This window comes from Melanotaenia boesemani, chromosome 11 (assembly GCF_017639745.1).
Source record: "Melanotaenia boesemani isolate fMelBoe1 chromosome 11, fMelBoe1.pri, whole genome shotgun sequence".
NCBI lineage: Eukaryota > Metazoa > Chordata > Actinopteri > Atheriniformes > Melanotaeniidae > Melanotaenia > Melanotaenia boesemani.
In genome coordinates, this window is record NC_055692.1 from 25,796,300 (window position 1) to 25,820,674 (window position 24,375).

At 38.6% G+C, this 24,375-nt stretch overlaps 2 protein-coding genes across 8 annotated transcripts in view; one reads left to right on the forward strand and one right to left on the reverse strand.

The window, feature by feature from the left end:
* Nucleotides 1-252: 252 nt before the first annotated feature.
* On the reverse strand, nt 253-21,388 carry asb6 (ankyrin repeat and SOCS box containing 6). Of its 7 annotated transcripts, none has more exons than XM_041999708.1 (7): nt 21,377-21,388; nt 4,820-4,954; nt 4,317-4,492; nt 2,835-2,941; nt 2,619-2,727; nt 2,441-2,527; nt 253-1,477 (listed from the first exon to the last, which is right to left on the reverse strand). In XM_041999708.1, exons 2-7 carry the CDS (start codon nt 4,927-4,929, stop codon nt 762-764), a joined length of 1,305 nt encoding a protein of 434 aa, XP_041855642.1. In that variant the 5' UTR covers nt 4,930-4,954; nt 21,377-21,388; the 3' UTR covers nt 253-761. The 7 variants fall into 7 exon arrangements, with proteins under 7 accessions (XP_041855642.1, XP_041855641.1, XP_041855643.1 ...); XM_041999707.1 differs by lacking the exon at nt 21,377-21,388 and adding an exon at nt 11,672-11,746; XM_041999709.1 differs by lacking the exon at nt 21,377-21,388 and adding an exon at nt 5,365-5,539 and having other exon boundaries at nt 4,317-4,489.
* Nucleotides 19,230-24,375, forward strand: part of si:dkeyp-14d3.1 (transmembrane protein 132C) — a 135,194-nt gene continuing 130,048 nt past the window's right edge. The window contains exon 1 of the mRNA XM_041999700.1: nt 19,230-20,552. Within this exon, the coding sequence (XP_041855634.1) occupies nt 20,405-20,552 (148 nt within the window). The 5' untranslated portion in view covers nt 19,230-20,404. The remainder of the gene's footprint in view (nt 20,553-24,375) is intronic.

Below are 24,375 nucleotides of genomic sequence, written 5' to 3' on the forward strand. Positions count from 1 at the left end.
TGCTGTGCTGTAGCATTTATATCCTGCGTCTTTAACTCTGCTGAGGTTTGGTGTATGAGCACAACCACGAGGTAAATACATGGCATCAATTTTACAGGTAGCCTGTGACTGTAGCACCTTTATTTAGCACTCCACTGCCACTGTCTGGACAATTATATGCATCAACATGTTGACAAACATAAAATAATACCCAGCTCTTAAAAGATATACATTATATAAACTCCATGGAGATACCAAGCTTACAGCAAGGTGTTGGTGAAACACATTTTTTATTATTCTACCTTCACTTTACACAAAAAGATCAACAGATTCCACAATACACCAACATCACATTGAGGATATAAATAATAGATGGACCCCACTCAGCTGGATCATTTTTAATAGGCTGTATAGTGAATAACTAAATCTCATGTGAGCTACTTTTGATCAAGTGCATCATTGCCATCTGGTGGCTTTTATTGAGTACTGCAACTTTCTTTATGCAGTTATATGGGTCACAATTAAAGCCTAACAAAGACAATTTTGTCACACACCAAAGACTGCTTTGTACAAAGAGAATTTTGTATCCTAAAGTAAACAAATACACGTCTGTTTGTAGATTTGGCACAAACAATAAGTAAAGAGCAAAGGCCTCCTTGGTATGTTAGATGTTTAGCTTAATTTATGGAGAAATGGAGGGTTATTGTACATAAAATACTACAAGTAAGCTCATTCTATCACTTTAGATTATTGATAGCAAAGAAACTATTCAGTGGTTAATATTACTGCTGGCTCTGCTGGGGTTTAAAGCAGGCCCAGCCTGGCTTTGGGGTGTATGTGTTCTCAGGAAGAAGAAAGTCTTTTAGTCTGTCTGGCAGGGGCAGTGCTTTGACTTTGTCTTGCAGTGGCCAGGGTTGGAGGTAGCCCCTTATGAACGCTCTACAAAGGCATCGCAGAGGTGGTGGGCTTGCTTCACGCTCTACTACACGGTCGTGCAGGTCTACAAGATTCTGACCATAAGGGTGAGAGTCATGATCAGGAAGCTCCAGCCTGGGTGGGAGATGTAGTGTGGGGACGTTTACCCTTGCCAAGTCCAGCAACACCTCAGCTTGCTCCAAGAGCTCAGTGCCATGACTTTGATCAGAGCAATGCTGCAGGGCTGTTTGGAGCCTATGGAAAAGCAGGCTGTAACCCGACCAACAGGAATCACCGTGATACGAGCAAACCAAAGAGGCTCCACTCTGGATTAAGAGCACAGCCAGTGGGAAGAGCAAGTCAAAGTGCTCCAGGCTTGTCTGCGTCAGGGAGGGCTCGCCATCCTCATTCAGGCAGCAGCTGGGATCCACACCATGAGCCAGCAGTAACTGTGTGGTTTTCAAGCAGAAGTTACCGATCTCAGCAGCATCCTCCACACTGGCCTCCAGAGCCTCCTTAACCAGAAACACCAACGAAGACTCAACCGTTTCTCCGTCTACAGTTGCAGCATTAACGTCAGCGCCTGAAGAAAAGACAGCGTCACTCAGAAACACAGTTCTAAAAGAGCTAAGGAAATTTTTAATTCTGCTTTTCCATACATGGCATAGTGTCATGTGGCATCTAATCAACCTGTTTTTTTTTTTTTTACCTGGTTTTCTATTTTATGGAAGTGATACTATTATATAATTTTTGGGGTATTACCTCAGCCATGACTGTGAGTATGCAAGGCCGATACTATTTGGTTATGTTGAAACACTGCACAGCACAGATTGGTCAGACAGTACCTGTAGGTGTAAACTATTGCTGTTTTAGTTATTAGTTATTACCTCATCTGTTCACCAACACACTTCTTTGTACCATGAAGTAGTTTGAAAGTCTAACAGAATACTAACTACATAATTTATGGTTATCTGAGCAGACTGCAGATTGGGAACACGTCTAATGAAACCATGTTAATGTTTACTGACTGGTTGGATTTACAGATAGACTCCTTTTTCTTCTCTGATGGAGTTGAGCTCTGCAGCTCAGTTTTTTCACTGTCAGCAGATATTTAAACTCATCTGAACTAAAAGTCTGTCACAAACTCATTCAGCTCCTTTAGTACAACAACTACTCCATACTCAACACTGAGGTAACTTTGGACCAAATTGTCTTCTGAATCAATATAATGTAATAAACACAAATACAGTGAAATTGTGTGTCTCGTCTGTGTCCCTGCAACTTCATACACTCTGCATTGAGAAAGAGTTGATACAACCCACAGCGAGACTGAAAAGTTTAGCAATGGAAGTTGATCATGGTTTTATATCCTTATGACCCTAATTGTATTTACTTCCTACCTACGTGACACCAGTGCATCTGCTGCATTTCAGTAGAATTAAAATCCAAAGTGCATGTACTGCATTGTGTTCTTAATGTTGAGCTTTAGATGTGCCCAAATACGAAAGAGGAAGCAACGTAAATAGAAGCATTTTAGCATAAGTACCTCTCTCAAGTAGAAGCTGGATGTTCTCTGTGTTGTGCACAGTGAGTCCATCGCTGCTTGCTAATGCATGGAGCAAAGACGTTTTCCCTTTTCAGACAAGAGCAAAGCAATCAATTTGAAGAATAAGTGAATGAATATAAGAATGGATATTTTTCACTTAAGGAAAGTGTAAACTTACCATGTTTGTCTCTCGCATTAACGTCAGCACCCAGGTCCAATAAAGTGAGCAGACAGGGCAGTCTCTCTGACTCCTCACTAGCAAGGTCCAAAGGACTGCTCTCATGGATCTACATGTAAACAATGTCTTGTTTTTATGCTTAATGATTAATAAAATAAAATAAAAAAAAATCTAGGACTGAATCAGGACACAAAATGAAGAAACTTTCATGCTTACCCTGTCCCTCTTTTCAATGTCTGCTTCATGCCCAACCAGCAGTTTCACCATGTTTGGCCTGTTCCTCAGCACAGCTATATGTAATGGGTTGTAGTATGACACTGGATCTTGAAAAATGGAAACAAATATCCATATTAACCTTAAAGAATCTTTATCAGATAGTGTAAATATATCTGGGTAAGCTAAAAAAGCTACTGATCACGATGACATCCAAGATCCCTGGTAGCCTAGATATACTGTATCTTAAGAGAATGAATAAAAATACATTCACTCCGTGCAAAATCAGAAAGGCTAAGAAAAACTAGATAACATGAGCAAGAGAAGCTCTGTACTACATATGGGCAATGACAAATTGTTAACTAAATCTGCATTTGCTTCAGCACTGGGGTTGATTAGAAAGTTCATGGTCTCTTTTTAAACCTGAAAAGAAATAAAGAATTCTAAAAATGGTGAAATTGGACACTTGTGCATGCTATGTGGAAGCATTTGTCAGTAATAACTTAATGGTGAGAGACATTCAAGAAATGTGAAAGATGTTTGAAGCAGCCTGTGAAAGAATCTACTAATTATGTCCCTAGGGAAAGATGTATAAATCCACCAGAGGTCCCCACAGCAGAGTTTAGCTGAGTCCTGACAGGTTCCATCTAAGATGCAACACGCACAGTAAGGCACTTCACTATATTTTACCATAGGGTGACTAATTCTCTGAAGTGTATGGCAACTTGCTGATTGTGCATATGCAGCTACTTGGGTTAACTGGAAAAATATTCTCTCATGTTTCAAAGTGCAATCTGTCATTGAATGTTTATTACAAATCTGGAGGATAAACACATTAATATAGTCAAGACCATCCACCACACATAAAAAGATGGAATGCTTAAAAACTTACTACCTTCCACACACTGCACAAACAAACAAACTTTTCCTTGAAATAATTTGGTATAACTCTCAAAGTATTTGTAAAAGATTTATAAATTTGTATACCCTTTGAAACCTTTGTGCTGCAATGTTACTTATGTGTTGTAAATACACTAAGCGGTGTAGCCCCAAAAGCATGGACATACAGAAATTATGCTTTAGAACTACATTTTAAGATGCGATCTGGCCACAGCTCGGTTTCAACTTAGCTTTTGAGTTTCAAGCACAAAAAAAGTGATGGTTTAAAGTTAGCAATTAAAGCTGCTCCAACACAATAACTTGAAACAGAATCAATAACTAAATAAATACAAGCATTTGACTAAAACATTAAATAAGGTCTGCAACACAGATCATTATACATTTATGAACAATTATCAAGGTATATAAATCTCATATGGACAACTGTTACAGAACCTGTTGCCAGTTAAATGTACCAAAAAATAGATCAAATTTTCTGTACTGCAATTAATTTTTGAATAGGACAAAATCCAATCAATCTCTTTTGTTACAAAAATGTTGCACTGTCAAATGAACTAAAGTGCATAATTCCAAACAATTACTCACCTTCAAAATTTATATAAGCTCCATAGCGCAGAAGTATTTTAGCTGCATACACTAGTCCCCGCTCTGCCACTTTAAACAGGGCATAGCTGATACCTTCCAGAAACACTTCTGACTGGGACTCTCGCTCCAGCAGCTCCACTAAAGCGCCACACCGACTAGTCTCATCCTCAGGACTTCTGACAAGACACATCAGAAATGTTTCAATAGATTCGTATGAAATGCCACTAGTGATTTAATTCCATTTGGGCCCAGTAGCTGTTGTGACAACACACAATGAGAACTATAAACTGAGGCTGTAAAGCAGCATTAATATAAATGTAAAGTTATACAACTGCAGTTAGCTTTTGTCTTTTTTTTCCCAAGTGTGATACGACTTTGTCTTGGTCAGCTGTCACAGTTAATTGTTACTTTAGCCAATTTCATTATTATTACTGTAATATGACAAAGACATATTGAGTCCAAATGAATTCTGCACGTGAATATCCAAACAGTGAAGACTGTACCTGTTCTCTTGGCAGCCTCCTTCTTCTTCCAGTCCAACAACACGCATGACAACATTTACCAGCGGCTGATATTCGTAAATGATCCTTCGAAATCCATGAAGGAAAGGCATGGCTCCTCCGTTCTTAACGATACTCCTTTGTCAAAAACTACAGAAAAATAACAAATGGGCTAAAGATCGGCTAGTACCACAGAAAATGTCATATCACGGGTGACATATGTTATCTTCTGAATGCAGCTGACAAATACGTTTTTCAAAACTGAGCAGCAAATAGCGATAACTTTGTAACCCCGATACTTTACAAGAAGTGATGCCATCTGCAATACCATACTTATATCCTTTCTGCCAACAGAAAAAGTTCTACTTTATTTGCAGCACTATTTTTTTTTTTTTTTTGACTGGTTGAAGAGATCTAAAAGTTGCCTTTAAAGAAGGGGGGTGGGTTATTTCAAGCACACCCGCTGCTGTATTTAATGCTAACATCGCTGAGCTGCACAGTTTACCCTTATACGTGCTAATGTTACAGATAAAAATAAACTAACTTACTTAAAGAGTAAAAGAAACTCACACAATATGTGACCAGCAACTCACGACTCGTATTTTCCAAACAGGAAATTTCTATTGCTTCCCTTACGCCCACATCAGTCCGACACTGATTTAATTCCCATGTCAACCATAATTCCAACAAAGGTTCCCTTTAGCAGTATTCGGGGATTGAAGAAGGGGAGAGAAGGGAAATGAGAATAAGTTAAAAAAAAAAAAAAAAAAAAAGTTTTTGACGAGTTTTTAATGTGAGCAATTAACTAGCTTTACTAGATTAAATCCACACATACTCTCTATAATATGAAGGATTAAACAGAGCTGGGTGGGGTGGGCTAGTGGTCTGAAGCCTAACCCAGCTGTTATCAGACCAGGGACAGGGTTCACCTTGGACAAGACGCCAGTACATCAAATGATCAACACAACACAGAAAAAACGAGATAAACAACCATTCACTCACAGTATCATCACCAAATAACCAAACACGCGGGTTTTTGAATGATAATAAGCCGTTGTAGTCAGGGGCGCTGCTAGTGATTTTGGGCCCCATGAAAAGAAACTGAAGTCCCCCCCCCCCCCCCCTGAAAATTTTGATATTGTAATACATAAAATGAGCTATTTTAATGATATTTTGACCATCATACCTATATTTGTTAAAAGAAAAACATGACAGTTAGGCTACTGGTACCTCAACATCAGCTTGATTTTCCATGTCCTCAAACTCTGTCATGTTTTTAAGTCTCTTTGTGGTCTTATTTAGTCCATCTCCCTCATCTGAATCACTTTCAACATCTTCAGCTTTATTTTCAATGTTCTCACGCTCTGTTGTCTCTCCGAGTCTTCCTACACTCTCTCATGATGTATCCTCATCATCTGAATCTGTACCCTCTTCGATGTCTTCGTCCATTTCCACTCTTCTCTCTGACAAACTTGAAGATGATGCTGGACCTGGCTCTGTAGTGTACATGGCATACATCCACGGCGCCACACCGGGGCTAGGGGGTGCTACAGCCCCGTGATAAATCTGTGTAGCCCCATTAAGCCCCCCCAAGAAATTAGATTATAAAAAATATAATTATGAATTTATATATAATATTATAATAAAGGAATGTATTAGTTTAAAAACAGTTTGCGGAGATTCTCCACTTGCATGTTTCTTCTGTGCACTGATTAAGAGGGGACAGAGGGCGGGCGGAAACTTTTTGTTGAAACTCACGCTAGGCTGAGGTGGTCCGAATCATTAGATACAAATTGTTTGCACTTCTCGTTGCGCCTGCACTGTGTAGTATGTTAAATTTATCTCGCAATCAGTTTAATTTCTTAAGTTATGTTGTGATCCGAGGCAATAAAAGCAATGCATAGTTGATTTCATTAATTATGCATGTAGAATAAATGCGTTTGTTGCATTCTGTATGTGTTGCTTGTTTATCACATGGTCGCTGTCTGGTGCTGAATCTTGCACCTTTCCACGTGAAAACATTTTTGCCGTTGCTTTGTGGCTCGTTGTAGGCCTGGTTATTTTGCTGAATGTTCTTTGGCTAATTCAGTTAAATTGCTGTGTATCTTAGCCACTTTTATTGAAAAAATCGATAACCTATGTATAAAGTTACCTAAGTCATGGAAATCTGTTATTTTCTTAGCACCCCCACGTATTGGTCAAGTCCCTCATTAGCACCAGGAGAAAAAAAATCCTGGCGCCGTGCCTGATGGCATACAAAATTATATAGTATCTCCAATCATGTAATGTCATTTGTAACAGCATCACAATCCTTATTTCTGGTGGCCTCCCACTATTTTGTTTTAAAGGTGCTTTCAGTGATTTCACCAACAATGTGAAGGGAAATTGATTTTACTACCAATCCTCCACATCATCGTCTCCCTCATGTAGCAACATGAAGTCTAATTTATCTCCACATCTGTAGACTCACCGGTGAAGCTTTAGATTAGTGGGAACATATATGATCTATATGGTTGTTGCTGGTTAATCTTCTGATATCTAGAAAATGTAAATATTTCTCTGATTGGATTGAAACAGTCACCCAGTCTGCTGCACTAGAAATGTGCTCTGTTCCTACTGCAAAGCAGGAGGATGAGTCCAAACTACTGACCTGACCTAATATTACAGTGATAGCTGAGCATTTTCTAAACCATTCAAATCGGTCTAAAAAAATATATTATTATTAATTCTGAACTATTTTTTTTTTTATACGTTTTTTTTTCTTAACAATAATCAATGAATTCAACACTCAGCTGCCCACCCCCTTCCTCAGGGCCACCGGGACATGTTCAGGTGGGGAGGGGTGGGGAGGGAATGTCTGGCAGCATCTGCTTCGGCTGCTCTCGTTTCTGTTCGGAACATGCGTGATTTTATTTTTTTATTTTGTCTAGCAGAGCTGCTTGCTAATTGTTTGTCTGCATTAATTATTTGACTAAAATTGTGAAATGAATAAAATCCAGAGTTTTATTCAGAAATATAAGCTAATATGAAGCAAAGTGAGTTAGCTTATATGGACAAAGTTTAGAAGAGACAACAAGCTGATGTTCCACAACTTTGCATCAGACGAGCTGACCGACCACCTCGCCTCTGGAAGAAGTGGGTGACGTTCTGTCCACCCCTCTGTTCTCTCTCCAGCTTTTTGTCTTTTCGTTTTAAGCTTCCTAACTTTGAGGCATGTTGCCGTCTTCGCATCCACTCGCTGTCTGTCTGTTGCTACTTTGCAGCTGAAGGATCAGGTGGACTGAACCATTTAAGGGAAATATAGAGGGGGGTGGGTGTTCAGAAATGTTTCCAAAACAAAAAAACTTAGTGATACCGTTGCATTGTGACTAAATTGTTTGCATGATTGTAAGTTTATCATTAGGTATCAGATAATTTTGTCAGTATTACAGTTGCATTGAGGGCCCTTCTGGGCCCCCTGTCACTCATGGGCCCCATGAACCCTTCCCCTTTACCCCCCCTTTTCGGCGCCCCAGGTTGTAGTGTCAGAAAGTGATAGTCAGAAAATGATTGACTGGCCGCGTGAGCGCGTGCAGTCTGTTAAAGCCCCGTCAGCTTTATACAGTTTTCGTGGTGTGCTGCTGTCTGTCTCATTATGTCCATGATAACACGGAAGGCATGTTTTTATTAAACGTTAGTGCTTTAAAGGATTAAATACAATTACAAACGAAAAGGTTGTAATCATGTTCAAGCTGCTGTTTTACTGTTTTGATTGCATGTGTTTACATTACATTACAACGTAGCCTACATTGTGATTCTGATTTAATTTAATTTTAAATGATATTCATGACTGTGGACTAACTGCTCTGCCATAAATTAGGAAGATTTAAACTATTTTAATGTTGTGATATAATTAAAAATGCAGCACAATCCATCCAGTAGTTATCCCACTAACTACAACATGATTGCTGTTTTAAACTTTAACACTGTTTGACTCTTAAAATTGTTCGATTTTATACAACAATGATTTTTTTTGGCATATTATGGTCCGACAGTTTCTTACCACCTTCTACAAAGCCCTTAACGGAGCCTTATAAGCTATTACAGCAGTTTATTGCCTGGTTAAAAACTGATTACAGTGAGAATCTTATCATCAAAATGTTATTTTCTCCTTAAAATAGTCCAGTTTAAACCAATAGAAGAGTTGTAAAATTACCGGGCAACCTAATCCTTCTGTCTTCTACACTCTTTAAGGACTCAATAAAGGCACTTACAGCTCTTGGTGCCTGCTAAGTGATTGCAGCTTCAAAGAAATGTCTAATCTTTCTTCAAATTCACAGATATTTTTCATGCCACATTTTGGCACAACACTTCCAAACCCATGTTAAAACCTATGCAATAATGGTGACAATAAAAACATAACTGCAGCCATGTTTTCAATACATGAGTTTTATCTAGTCATTGATTAGTATTTACCCAAAAATGATTTTACCAGCAACACCAACCATTCTTAAATCTGTCTTTTATCCAAATGCCAGATGAGTGTACAACAGCAACTTACAGATATTTATTTATTTATATTTACTCTGTTATACTGACAGCATCTGGTTTTCCTGCTCAGCAAACAAACCCCCGCGGTGTCAGAGTTTGGTACCATATGGCTCGCTTTGAGAACCAATCAGGAGGGCATTCTTACAAAATGTCGTTTACATATGAGTCATATTTAACATGCAAGTTTATTTTAAAAAACACATGTTGCTGCTATTTTATGTCATATATCTGTAAATGAAAGACACATTTTCAAAGAAGCATATCCATTGTAAGGACTTGAAGATAACATTTAGTTAAACGGGAAACTAGGACACTAAAATTGTAAGGACTAACACAGAGGCAGAATTCTTTCTTTATGAAAACCTTAAATAAAAAATTGTATGCAATGTTTTCAAATTCAAAACTATTCAATTAAAAACTAAAGTCTGCACTCAAAAATTCAGTTAAGATAAATAAATCACAAGTATTTGAAATTGCACTATGCTGTATAAAAACTGTCTTAAGGTGGCAGCATTGTCTTTCAGACTGCAGTGTAGAATCTGTATTGCAGAGCTGTTATTATAGAGCACATGCATCAGTAAATGGCTTTATGTGTGCATGAAAGCAAACATAAACCATCATGTAAATGTGGACATGGGCTGAATGCCAAACCAGCAGCGCAAAGAGAAACTATTAGAGCTACTGAGTGGAAAACAGAGCACAGTAGTTTAATCAAAGTTTGATTAATTCTAATTTTGTCACTTTCATCATGATTACTGTTTTCACATCCAAGTAACCCGATCAATAAAGCATTGTTTCCTGAACGGATGGCAGTCTGTACATAATCTCTCTGAGGTCTTTTTTACTTAATTCACCTGCAACTTTCATACCACATATTCATGCATGCAACATTTTCTCATCACCTGTTTGTAGAATATTGTATGAAAAGTTATGCATTTTGTGGATTTTCTATGTATATCCAGCAACATGAGAGATCTGTGCACCTGTGCATTCATTCATCCCGTCTGTGGTTTTAGTCAGAAAAATGTTAACGGCAGCAGCAAACTATGGGTAGTATACATTAACCCCTTATGAAGCGGGGTCATTTGGGCAAAAACGCCTGTAATATGACCTCTCCCAATTAGAATTACTGCTGTTATTGAAGTACAGGCTTGGGCTCTTTGTAAAGGTAACACTCTCTAGTTTCACCCACATCAGAATCACTGTAAGTATTACTGATAAAAAGTTATACACTTTAGAACACACAGAAAAAAATATTTTTTTTGTCCTCGCCTAAAATTTTGAGAACAATCTTGATGGGAAATATTGATATTTGACCTACAGAGAGCCCTTGAAGGTAAGGAAAGTCAACATTTAAACTTTCTGCTTTTCTGTAAAAAAGGCTTTAGTGTTAGCGCTGTGGTTGTTGCGTGTCAAAATGGTTTATATCATCGGAAAGACGAGACTTTGAGCTTTCATTTGATGTGTATATTGTGGGCATTCATGACGGAGGGGCTTGCACACATGGCTGCAATGTTGTTGATTAGTAGTCATGTACCGGGACCGGTACGTTTGCATCGTAAGGGGTTAACCTGATGCAGGTTATTAAAACAAATTTCTTGGTAAACTCAATATTTTGCTCTCAAATAAATGCATATCTGTTGCTCCAAATGAGGGTTAACTATGGAGTAACATTATGTGCATACATGAGTTTCCAACAACAGGACCTGTTTATAAAAAAAAATGATTATGAGCTTTAAGTCTATCTTTGAAGGTGTTCACATCCAAACTGTGAAAGGGTTTGAGAAATTTTAGCTCTTTAATAACTGGAATATTTTTTTCATCAGAGGGTCCAACAATTAAAAACAAACCAATAAATTAATAAAAAAAAAAAAAAAAAAATGTAAAAAATGACATTCGTTAGAAAGATGGAATAGCATTGCTAGCATTTACTGAATCTGCTGCATAAATTCTAAAGTAAAAAGGTACAGATCATTGCTCACACTCAAATGCAAAAAAGTTGATAAGACTGCACACACACACACACACACACACACACACACACACACAAAATAATAACAGAAGAAGATAAAAGTTTCTGAAGGTAAAAAAGCCAAATACTCTACAGTCACTGGGTCCTGAGTCCTTTTCGAGAGTGTAGTCTGTCTATCCCACTATGTCTTCTAAATGGTATACTTGGAACCACAACCACAGCAGCTTTAAACTGTTTGCTTTGCTTGAACGTATACACTTAAATCCTTGTTACAAAATCCTATCTAACTAATCCTCAGCATCCACACTGAAAAAGTGTGTGGGATTAGATTAAACATCAAACTACTAGTTTACCTCTACAGGGAAAGCCTTGTCTGGAACGGTGGTCACTGGGCAGTGGGTGAAGTTGTTGGAGAACATGTCAGAGTTCACCGTTACGCTCGTGAGGATCAGCTGCAGATCAGATCAGCTGCAGATCGGATCTTCTCATTGCAACATCCCTCAGGTAAGTTTAACTGGATGCAGCGTTCATGGACCTGAGAAGATGATAGTGCGGAGATGAAAGGTTAAAGATTTTGTCTGGTCTGGTCTGGTCAATTGCGTTTTTAAATGCAGCCTTTATAATGTTTTACTGACAAAGAAAGTCATAAAGCTCAGCTGCAAGTTGTTTTCATTTTCCTTGCTGGATCACACGTTTCATCTAGTTCAGAACTGTGTTCCCTTGTCTTTCTTTTTTCCCCTCCTCCTCATCACTGCTTTTCTCTTCATATGTCAAGATCCAATCCTTTATGCTGGCATCTTCATCTTTGACCTGACAAACACCACACAAACTTACAAGTTATTTCACAAACACATCATGTTTAGTTGGACCCATATGAACATTGGCTAGTACACAAAAACTCTGGCATATATTCCTAAAGGGTTAAATGTCCTAATTTTTCCTGAAAATGCATTGTGATGCTGAGGATTTAAGGTCTGCCGGGTGGATTCATTTTAATTGGGTGTGATCGGGAGTCATCCTGTATCAATGGTGCAGATCAGTGATATGGATAAATGATGACGGCCCACTGTCGCATAGGAATGGACTGATAACCATTGATAATGTCCATTCAATCGAGTGAGAAGGTTTGAAGTGGTTGTTTAGTGTCCTAATATATTTCTTGTTGTTGCTAATATTAGCAATGGATTGATAATAGAAGGATAAAATGATCTTTTCAGTCACGCAAATGAAACCATCCAAGAGTCTGTGGTCAGTCGTCATTCAAAATGTTCTGATGATTTAAAAAAAACACACCTACGCAAAAAATGTCAGTATTAGAGAGCAAAACTTTCATAGTGTACCATGGTTAAATCAGTGAAGATCATTGAATATTATTTTCTGTGTATTCTGCTTTTTTTGTATAGCTATTTTGGAACCTGAATAGTCCTAGAGACGTCACCACTGTCTTATCATTGCCCTGATGGGCTCAGGATTCGTAGGTATGTATGAATATCCGTGCATTATTTGTGGAAGAAATAATATGAACAATTTGTGAGAGCAGCTTGATTCATGAATAATCTACTTAACCCCCCTTATGACAATACTGCAGGTGACAAGCTCTCGAGTCTTTGTGTATATACCTTTCAGGGTTTCCTGATGGAGCAGACAATCTTTTTCTACCACTATCACTGTGTGGCCACAGGAGTACACAGGAGCATACAGCTTCTTGTTAGATGACAGAAACAGCAGGTGGCCTGGCACATCCAGTGTTAGACCATGAAAAAGAAATGTGTATTTCTACTGGAGGGGTTTTCTCCAAGGTCTTAGGCTTGGAATTAAAGCAGCTTCTTGAGAGTGTTCACAAAGTGTATTGAATCTGCTTGCAAAAATAGCCAAAGCCACTGTTATTCAAACTACTGAACTGGTTTGGTTCAGTGTATTTATTTGTTTATTATATTGTGTTATGTTGAGCTGAAAATCCGACTGAATAAAAAAAAAACATAAAAAAACAAAACAAAAAAACCCCAAAAAAACACCTTTCACCATCATACAGTGTTACCTTTCTCAATATTACACGTGATCTTCCCACAAGCATGATGTGTATTAAGGAGTAATGATGGTAGTTAAGAATAGACCTTTGTCAAAAATATCAGCCTTTGTTTTGGTTGTCCTCTTCCTGACGTCTAATTTTCAGCTGGATTGAAGAGATGGAGGCAAAGAGGGAAAAAAGAGGGAAGATAACTGCAGTTCCATTCCTTTACCCCATACCAGTAAATTGGCTCTATATTAAATTTTGGCCTCATCTATCAATACAAAGAACAGTATCGAAATTACTTTGTTGTCCACATACTGTTGGCAACAGATTGAGCCTCTCCTGAAACAAGGCCATCATTTATCTGGTTCACATTTCCTCTCGGGGTGAAAGGAAGCAGGACACAATAAGACTTTTATTTGTTCCCTAGGTGATAGATGTGACCCCCTTGAACCTCTGATTGGAAGATTACCACAAGTAAAATAAGAATCTATTAAACATTTATACCTGTTGGTTCCCGTTGGATTCCCTCTCTTTTTATCCCTGGGAGCTGGAGGCGCGGGAGTCTCCCCAAATCGAGAAGATTTACACAGCTAAAGTACTCTAGGCTATGCAAAGCAGCGTAATTTGTCCCGGGAGGGTAATGCATAAAGGGAAAGTTAATTAGTGTGAATACTAAGTACTTCTAAGCAAACACAGAGCTCCCCTGCTCCTGAAAAAGCTGCACATTCTAAGGTGAAAGGTGAAAGAATACCTGCGGTGAAGGTCAAGCTGGAGCCAGTCCAATGATAATAGAGCAGCAGAGCATTATGGTTTTTGGTTCCCTCTGTGACGTATCATGAGTTGAAATTATCAGGCCAGCAGGTCTGGAATATCCTTTTGTGCTGGCAGCGCATTGCAAAGTGAAGATTGTGGATGGAAATAATCAGCCCTTTTAAAGGTCAGAGGAAGTTAAGCACACCGAAAGTAGACCATGACACATTCTAGCTGATAAGAAATAACTGTGTGTAAAGAAGAATGAGGAGAGTTCACCTTGTCCCATTTAAGCTATCGTGATTGCTCAGCTGTCACTCAAATATAATGGCACATTTGCAGTTAACCCAAGTGCGACTGTAGGAAATTTTTTCTCTGGCCAACACTCTTTGAGGCAAATATGGAATGTATTGAAGTGCAGCTCTCATACTGTGGTCCCTATAATGCCAAAGAAATGCAACATTTTTCTTTTAAGAAATTCACAATGGCAAAATAATAAAACGTACATTCATACATAAATTGCAGAATAGCTGGGAGCTGTAATTACAGTCAACACAGCAGAGATTTACTTCATGTAAACCGCAGCACATATCAGCTTCAAAGCTCATGTGGCAACATCTTCCTCACATATATCTGCTGCATGCATTATATGACAATATACAGTGCAGTAGGCAACTTCTAATTGGACTTTTCCTCTGTAAAATTAATAGAAAGGATCCTACATTAGTCTTACTGGACCTCAGTGATGCATTTGAGACAGCTGACCACAATATATTGTTTAAACGACTGGAGAACTGGGTGGGCCTCTCTGGCGCTGCACTACTCTGGTTTAAATCTTATTTAGAGATCAGGAGGTACTTTGTGTCAATAAGTAACTTTACATCTGAGCAGACAAGAATTACATGTGGAGTTCCCCAAGGTTTCATCCTGGGGCCTCTTATGTTTAACATCTACATGCTCCCACTGGCACAGATCATGAAAAAAAAAAACAAAATTAGTTACCATTGCTACACAGATGACACACAGATATATTTTACAATGTCACCAGGACACCGAGGCCCCGTACAGGCTCTTGGTAAAAGCATTGAGGAGATTATTGGCTGGATGTGTCTAAACTTTCTTCAGTTAAACAAAAACAAAACTGAGGTGATGGTCTTTGGAGCCAAAGAGAAATGATTAAAAGTCGCCACAGAGGTTCAGTCTATACACCTAAAAACCACCAACCAGGCCAGAAATTTGGAGTATTGATGGACTCAGACCTTAACTTTGAGAAACACATTAAGGGAATCACAAAATCAGACTACTGTCACCTTAAGAATATATTAAGAGTAAAAGATCTGATGTCTCAGCAAGACCTGGAAAAACTAGTCCATGCTTTCATCTTTTGTCGGCTTTGTTATTATAACAATGTTTATACAGGTTTTACCTAAAAATCAATTAGACACCTGCAGCTGATTCAGAACTCTGCTGCTTAAGTCCTCAGTAAGACCAAGAAAGTGGACCACATCAGTCCAGCTCTGAGGTCTTTACTCTGGCTGCCTATTCTTCAGAGAATAGACTTCAAAGTTCTGCTGCTGGTCTATAAAGCTCTGAGTGGTTTAGGACCAAAATACATCAGTGACCTCTTAACCCAGTATGAACCTACCAGAACCCTCAGGTAATCTGGATCCAGTTTCTTATCAGTTCCCAGAGTCAGAACCAGACATGGAGAAGCTGCATTCAGCTTCTATGTCTTCACATGTCTGGAACAAACTCCCAGAAAGCCTAAGATCAGCTGAAACACTCAGTTTATTTAAATCCAGGTTAAAGACCCACCTGTTCTCTACTGCATTTCTATAGTTTTTATTTAGAAGTCAAAATCTACATCTGTTTCTTTTAAGCTTTAATTTTTAGACTTGATCATGTTTTAATACTGTCTTTCTCCACACTGGAACTTTATTTCTTGCATTTTACCTATTTATTTTAGCCTTTTCTTTCTGTTTTTATTTAATTAATTTTATTTCTTTTAATCTTTGTTTTTTTAAATATTGCTGTCCGCACCCTTCTGTAAAGTTTGTGTAAAGCACTTTGAATTGTCTTGTTCATGAAATGTGTTATACAAATAAATTTGCCTTGCCTTTCCTTGCCTACATGTTAAACCCATTGTTTTTTGCACAGGTTAAATAAAAAAAGACATCAAGTGTAATTTTCTGGTGTTTGTGCTTCATGTTATCCTGCATGAGAACATTGTCAATCTTTGCTCCTGATTCTTAATAAAATCCTAATATGAAAAGTTTCACAACTCCTTTATTATAAAATAATAACTGCCGTTTATCTGCCTGAAATAATCATCCCTCTTTAGTTTGGTCTTTTTCAGAGTTATTTTGCCTCTTTTGTTATGAGTCACATTGCCTCTGGTAGAATGTAGGCAGAAAATTACAGGACAAACCATTTGGGACTATAGAGACTTACAGTACTGTGGGCTGTAGGAAGGTCACTCTTTGCCTTCCCTGTGGGCGTCAGTCTTGAAAACAGAGTGACGGCCCCAGAGAGGCTGATAAGTAAACACAGTTTTTAATGGGCTGTGAATAGCTGGTGGTAATCTGTGCAGGCCGGCAGTGGGCAAAGCACAGAGGGCGGCAGGGTGCTATGCAGTGGTTTTTATTAATGCTATCATTGAGCAGATAGACCAGAGGAGGAGAATGAAAGGTGGTGATGAATTTGGGCTTCCTGTCTACCAAGAGCATGGAGGACAAGCTACTGAGGCTGGAAAAGGTCATGGATGAAGGATACCACCCAACATAAGACACAGGGGACGATTCATTATGTATCATATAGAGGACAGTATAGAATGTCTCCCTGGGTGTGACTGAAGATCACGGGGTGCCAAAGTGAAAGAAAAATACATTAAAAAACAAAACTGTCCCTTGACCACTTTTACTATTGTATTTTTTTTTCTAGATATCCTACAAAGTGCTTCTAATTTTATTCATTTATCATATAGGCATACAAAACAAACAGTTATTAATTAGTATTGTAATAATTAGTTGAAACCACCATCAGGCTTTAAGAAAACCTTCTTTTGGCATGTTCTTCAGTTCATTTGTGGATTGAGACTTTCTCAGTTTCTGCTTTCTTTACATATAATCCTCAACTAGTTCCATGATGTTGAGATCAGGGCTCTCTGGAGATCAGACCATCTGTCATAGGATGTTTTTTTTTCTTCTTCTTGTCACTGAAGACATGAAAAGATATTTTTCATAACTATGTTTTGAGACTGTCATGCTAGAATCACAGATCACCCAAACTCCTCTGATGGTATTGTATGATGTATACAAGAGTATAAACATCTAAAATGTCTAAAATATTTATTCTAACCTGTGTATAATATATCAGCAACAGTTTATTGTTTTCTTGGCATTGAACTCAAGGAGTAAAACTGTGTTCCATATGTTCCACTGTGTTCCAAAGTGGAACACATGGAAAGGCATCTGAAAGCGTACAGTTTGCTAAGTCTGAACATGTCTGGCATTTCACTCTATGGTCTATTTTCCAGGCATGAAAGCCTCCAGATTTCTTTTCAAGACATCAAAGACTTGGGACCTTTTTCCAGACATCAAAGAAATCATACCTGTCCTCCAAGACGTCTGCAGATCTAAACGCCCCATCTATCAAGACACAATCACTTTTTGCTTCTTATTATTAGTGCCTTCAATTGGCTTACCTGTTTTTAAAAGTCTCATGTTTCCAAATATATCATATCATCTAAAGGAAGAAGATGGACATGTGTGAGCTATTGCTGAAATAAATGTTTTGGTAATTTAGCCTGGGAAATGGACTTACCATGTGCAATACTGAGAAGGAGGTCAGCTTTTTAATGACTTGCAGCTCCAGACCATGTAACTAAATCCACTCGAGTTCTGTCTGGTGCTGGTTGGCTCTGCTTTCCAGCAGCTGAATGGACCACTGTGTAGCGTGGGCTTCATGGGATTTGACTGAGTGCTAGGCTTGAGAAGGAGTGACTTTTGGACGTCTACCAGCCTTTGTGTGATGTTCCAGTCCAACATCACAGCTAGTTTAGTGACAGCCCTCTATCAGCACTCAGGTCCCACGCACCACTAATGCGTTTTGCAGCTGTATAAGAGGAGAGCATTTTTTTTAGGATCAAGTTGCATAAATTTAAGAGGATGTAAAAGCTTGGCTCCATGAAGATGAAAATGGAAATTGAAGTGAACCCAACAGTGGCTTACAATGAGGACAAACACAAGAGCTGCAAGAATTATTAGTCAAAAAGAGTTCAAATTCACTTTTACCAGTGCTAGACTTAATGAAATGTGTGATCAACTACCATAAAAAATGTGACATTCATTTTATGTCAAGGCGAGAGGTAGAAAACTAAATGTGCATATATTTAAATGATATAAAAACTGCCTTGATGTAGATTGTTTTTAAATGAATCAGCTATGCACTTTTGTTTGGTAGAATATGATTAGGATTTGGTTAATCAATATGCACCATCTTAATTTAAAAAGAAAGCAAAGAAAAAATAGGCAAACTGGTAAATAAAAATACAAACATTGCATTAAATCTATCTAAAATAGCAGCATGTATTTCCCTCAGTGAAACTGCAAACTAAACTAATGGTCTTACCTTACAGTGAGAACAGCGCTGGCAAACAGGCACTGCAATGAAAGCACATCCTTTGGAAAAGAAGGATTAGACTGCGGGTGACTCATCTGATTTTTCTATTTAGTGTTTCTGGGTTTTTCTTTATCTTTTCTTCACTACACCATCTGGTTTCCCCACATAAAGAAAATCAGCTGTGAAGCTCTTGGTTTAATCAATCACCAGATTACAGTAATAAAACACTTCCTAAAAAAACCTGAAAACCTAACCTAAAAAAAAATGCTTTTAGTCTTTGCAGACCTTATGAACCTCGTGTCCCTGAATATGAATAAATGTAAAAATGAATGACTGAATTAAGATGGCTTATTAGAAAGTGCTTGAAAATTTAATGCAGGTTGAACCTGCAGTGCATAGACTGAAGGATCTCTTTCAAGGCAACCTGGTAATTTTTTTTTTCCTCCCCACTATTTAAAAATTCCGTTTATTGTCCATTGCGTTAGATGCCTTGAATCCACCACCTCTGTAGCGTACCTGAACGACAATGTTCTTCACTTCAGCTCTCGTGCCACACGGGGTCGCTAGTGCCTGCCAAGTGGTGCAGTCATGTAGCCAACTGGAAACGTCCGATAACAACTTTTAAAGTCTCTTTTGTGGAAGCAGAGGGCATGGATTTTCGTTGTTTCTTGGGGAACAGTTTTTACTAAAAGCGTGGCTTTGGGAGAAAGAAGACGAAGAAAAAAAGAAAGAAAAACACGCTCTGACAGTCCTATCTGAGGATGAACACCTCTGTGAGTTAAAAAGCCTTTGGCTTTAAGGTGAATTTAAGTGGCAAATAGAATTAGATTTAAAAGCAGTGATATTCTCAACATCATCGTGGGATGTGACGATAAAGCGGAAGACACCTCCCGGTGTGCGCCACTGGCAGTCTATTGTCGCCGCTTTCTTCCCTCTCTCGACGCGCATTGGACGTACTGACAATGCGTAAGCTTCTGACTCTGCAGCCTGAAGTGTGTCTGCAAAAACATCGAAAGATAAACGTTTGAACCGGGAGTTTTGCTGAATATATCAACCACCTGGTGCCAAAGTCTAACAAAGAAGTGTTTGACAAACACCCGTTCTCGCGCGCCCTGCTGTGACGGCTGCTGGAGTTGCGCACAGGACTTAACGAAACGTCAAAGCTGCAATGGTGTGGATGGATGCTGCCCTGTGGTGTGACTTTGAACTTTTCCAACTGATCACATTTCAGCATGTGTAATACCGGACGGAAAGTGGTTCCATTTGTCTCGAAGTGTCGGACTTTACGCACTTCACCACAACCAACTTCAGGAATCTGGTGATCCGAAAAACAGACAAACTAACCAACTAAGAAGAAAGGATTGAATATATTTTCCTTTTCGCATTTGTTATTATTTTTTTCTCTTCGTTTTTGGAGGATTAAAGTGATTAGGTTCTCGTTGAGAATCACGAAGGAGCATCACAGCTGGCGTTTCACTGTGGTTTGTGAGATTCAAAGAGACGTGTTAGCGGCCACTCTTTAACAATGCTGGAAAGCATGATGCAGAGCTGTAGGCAAGTTCCTATTCTTCTATTCTTTAGATTTCTTGACAACGCCAAGTCAATAAGAAACTCGTGAAAACGAACTACGATTTAAAAATTCCTGGCTGAGATATTTCCTCACCAAGGAAAGATGCATTGTCATTTTTGTTAACGATGTTGAATGTGGAATTTTCTTTCTTTAACTAAGACAATTCGACTTCCACATTTTTTCTCCAATTTTTCTTTTTGTGGAATTCTTGTTTTTCTGATGACTCAAAGAAACATGTTGCATTTACTGGTGCTTCAGTTGGTGGCGTTACTTTTGGGAGGTAAGCATCTTTTCAGTCCATCTGCCTGTTCGTCTTCTAGTAGTGAGTTTCATTGGAACGATGTTGCTTTTCCCTCACACTTACAGCAAAGTTGCAGAACAGTCACCTATTGTTTATAAATGTCTCAAAGTGTGTGCATTTTTTGGGGGGGAGCTGGGGTTCTCACCTAAGACACAGGAATGCAGGACGTGCACCCTGTGATTCACATATGTGAGACGGTTATGTCTTCATATTTTTCATAAGACTCTACTGCATGACATCTGATTTACATACATTAAGTTGTTTTGCTCTGGCTTTAAATAACATTTATCTCATGAAGATGTCAATATGACAGAAAATCACTGGTGCAACACAATAATTTAGGCTTTATTAGCTCTTGCTTTGTCAAGTTATTACACCAAAATTCTTCATAAACTTATAATGATCTCCTTAGGAAAGTTCCATGAGTTGCAGCGGTGAGATTCTCTTAGCTGAAATGGGAACATTACAGCAGCAGTGACCATTGCAGCTGTAAACAAATACATAGTTTTAACAGGAATTTCTCTCATTATGAGAGTGCTTGCAATTTTTAGTTCCTTGTGCTGGGGACATTGCACCAGTCAGTTAGTGCTACAAGCAAGAGAAGAGCATTTTTTTTAATGCCTTGCATGTACAGTGGAGATCTGAGGGCAGCTGGTTGTCTGGCTAATGAATCCCCTATGTCTTGTGGGAAAATGGTTTAACCTAAAAAGCTATTTGATAATTAAATCTTCTCCACTAATGTGACTGTTTTCTTTCAATTACACCTGGCTTTGGCAAATTTCCAAATTTCTGTCTCATCACACGTTTGACATTTAAAAAAAGAAAACAAAAAAAACATTAACAACAACAACAAAACCATTTCATTCATAATTGAAACCAATCAGTTGCAAAAAACGTCAGTCTACATACTATTCTTGGCCTTTTTTCTGGACTCCATGAATCTTCATTTAATTGCATTAATGTCAACAGCCTTTGCTGCACTACGCATCCTCATGTCCTTTGTGTGTGAACACCTTGGTGCCACTTCTTTCTTACATCTCACTTGACAGCGCCGCTCTGATGAGCCCGTGACTCAGTGGCTTGAATACTATAGCAGTGATCCTTTCCTTATGTCAAGGCCCTCTCACTAACCATTCACAGTATGATCCTAATTGAGTATTGTGTGTCATAAACCTGCAGGATTATATGAACCTATGAGATTTTTTCACAGTGAAGAGTGTTTGAAAAGATCTACTTATGTGGTCCCTCACCTCAACTTGACTTCCTTTGCCTCTGGCAGACCTTGCCAATGACCACTCTAGTAAGAGGCCTTCTATTGAGTATCTTCATGTCATCTTGACTCTGAGCCACATTATTCCATTGCACTGGAAGATTAAAACTCAAGTGCAGGAGGAGGTTCATTGAGAACCTCTTCTTGTAAATTCTTTGACAGATCATCAGTTGTAATCGTAACAGGAGCCTATGGACATTAGATTTAAATTAGTCCGTGTCTTGTCTTGGAAGAGTTTGCACCAGATAGATAACTATAATGTCACATTTCTACTCCACTGGTGTTAACTCATTTATTTACAGAACAGAGAACATGAAAAGAAAAGTAGAAATCCCCGGCTTGGTGATATTTTTATCAAGGCTATCTTAAAGCTCAGCTTTGAGCTCACTGTAGTGTACTTCTGAGATTTGCGATGGAGGACACTGATGAAAAGAGGCATATTTTTTTTCCCTTCCCTCAAATCCAATTTGGTGTGGCTTGGGTGGGTTCCTTGGTTTGGAATGAGAAAGTAAAAGACAATCATAGCAACAACTCTACATAAGCTGCAGTTTGAACTTATTTGCAGTTTTAATTTCCAACCATTAAAAATCTTACTTGCTCTGTTGATGTGTCATACTGTGCACCCTTGTTTGTTTAATTACCATTTTATGAGTAGGTGGGCTATTCTAAATCCCTTGTACTACACCGTCATGCTCATTATAAATAAAGTGTGCGTGGGAGGTATACATTGTAGCTGCCTAATCACTCAGTCAAAAGAGTTTTTCTGCCCTCTTTAAATTCAAATATCATCAGTATAATGTCCTGTAATATTTCCACAAAGCTTATCTGCCTTCCGTTAATTGGCTCTCTGTTACTGCTGTGATCTCACATTCAGTCTAATCAAATTTCACAACTAAGGGAGTTGAATAGAGCAAATCTGTGTAAAAGCTTTAAATCGAGGAGTTGTTAGCATGTGTATGGGTGTGTGTGTGTTCCTGAGGAGGGGCGTCATTGCAATAATTGACAAACATGCTGATGCAGTGCTTGTGGACTCTCTCATCAGCGAGTTGTTGTGTCTGAACAGAGGGCCTTCTCTTCATAAATCTGTTGTGGGTTATGGCTGTGTGTGTGTGTGTGTGTTTGGGGGTGGGGGGACGACTCATAGCCTCACTGTCTGGTCTGTTTGAGCTGTGGTAAAAACACCGGAGACCTGAAACAGCTTGTGCCAGACTGCACACTGCTGCACTGTCATTTTTTAATGTGCAGACAATAAATCATTGTTAATCATGAACTCAGGCTACAATGGCAATTTCAATTTAGGCTGGAGCTTGTTAAAGCTGTATTGAGCTAAATGCTAAATTAAATGCTAGCGTGCCTACAACGACAGTGGTGAGTCAAAGTAAGCAGGATTGAACTAGTTCAGCCGATCTTATGGTAAGACTCCAGTGTCCTGTGTGTGTTATGTTTATCTTTTTTTCATTTTACACAGCTTTTTCAAAATATATTTTTGGGACACGTATGAATGATATTGAGGTTAAACGCAAACATAAATGTTATCTGCCAACAGAGTGGCCGTACGTGGAGGTTGGCTGCAGTGACACACGAATTTAACGTGCTCTCTGCTGATAGACCTGTCTTCTCTTGTTTTACCTCTGATATCACTGTTCCAATTTTTTCTTTTGTCACTATTTTATGCTTTTTTTTTTTCCTTAGTTTTAGTTGGTTTCACAAATGAAAACAACTTGATTGAGGCTATGGAATAAAATCTGACATTAGTTCTTAATACCAACTCAACCAACAGCAAGTAAAGCATGAGGGCACTCTGCACATGCTTTTAATGGTAAATTCTAACATACACACATTGCCACGCACATTCTGGTTTCCAGAAACAAAATCGGAAAATGATTTCATGGAGACTTAGCTATATGATCTTATTGATGGGAATAAGTGGGCTTATTAATCTATCTACACGTATCTAGGCATACATTTATATTTTCCTTCACTGAGCATTGTCTGTGTAGCCACAGACAAGCTGTATCAGACTTATAGACATGGTAAAGCTTCATACCCACTGACTGGCCCAAATAGGAAAAAAAAAGAAAAACCCAGGAGAATTGCAAAATCATTTTTGCCAAGATCTCTTTTTGATGATGAGATCAGATCGCTGCATTTAATATTCTTCAGGACATCCCAAATACACTCAGGCTTTTAAGGTCTCAACTCTCTGTGACCAAACCATGTGTGAAAAGGATGTGTCATCCTCCCCCAAGCATTTCATAATTTGAGCCTGATTAATCCTGGCATTGTCTTGGGATATGTCTATGTCATTAGGGAATTGATGGAAAAAGCTGGTCATAAACCCCTCCCACCCCGGCACCACAGGCACAAGGCATGGTGGGTCAAGCACTTCATCCACTGTTCCTCTCACCCAGTGACACATATAGTGATATTTATACATCTTAACAAACAATTGTTCCCGTTATGACTCTAAAAGTATTCGAATAGACCTTGAATTTGCAGATGTGTACTCATTACATTTTGGCTATGCAATAT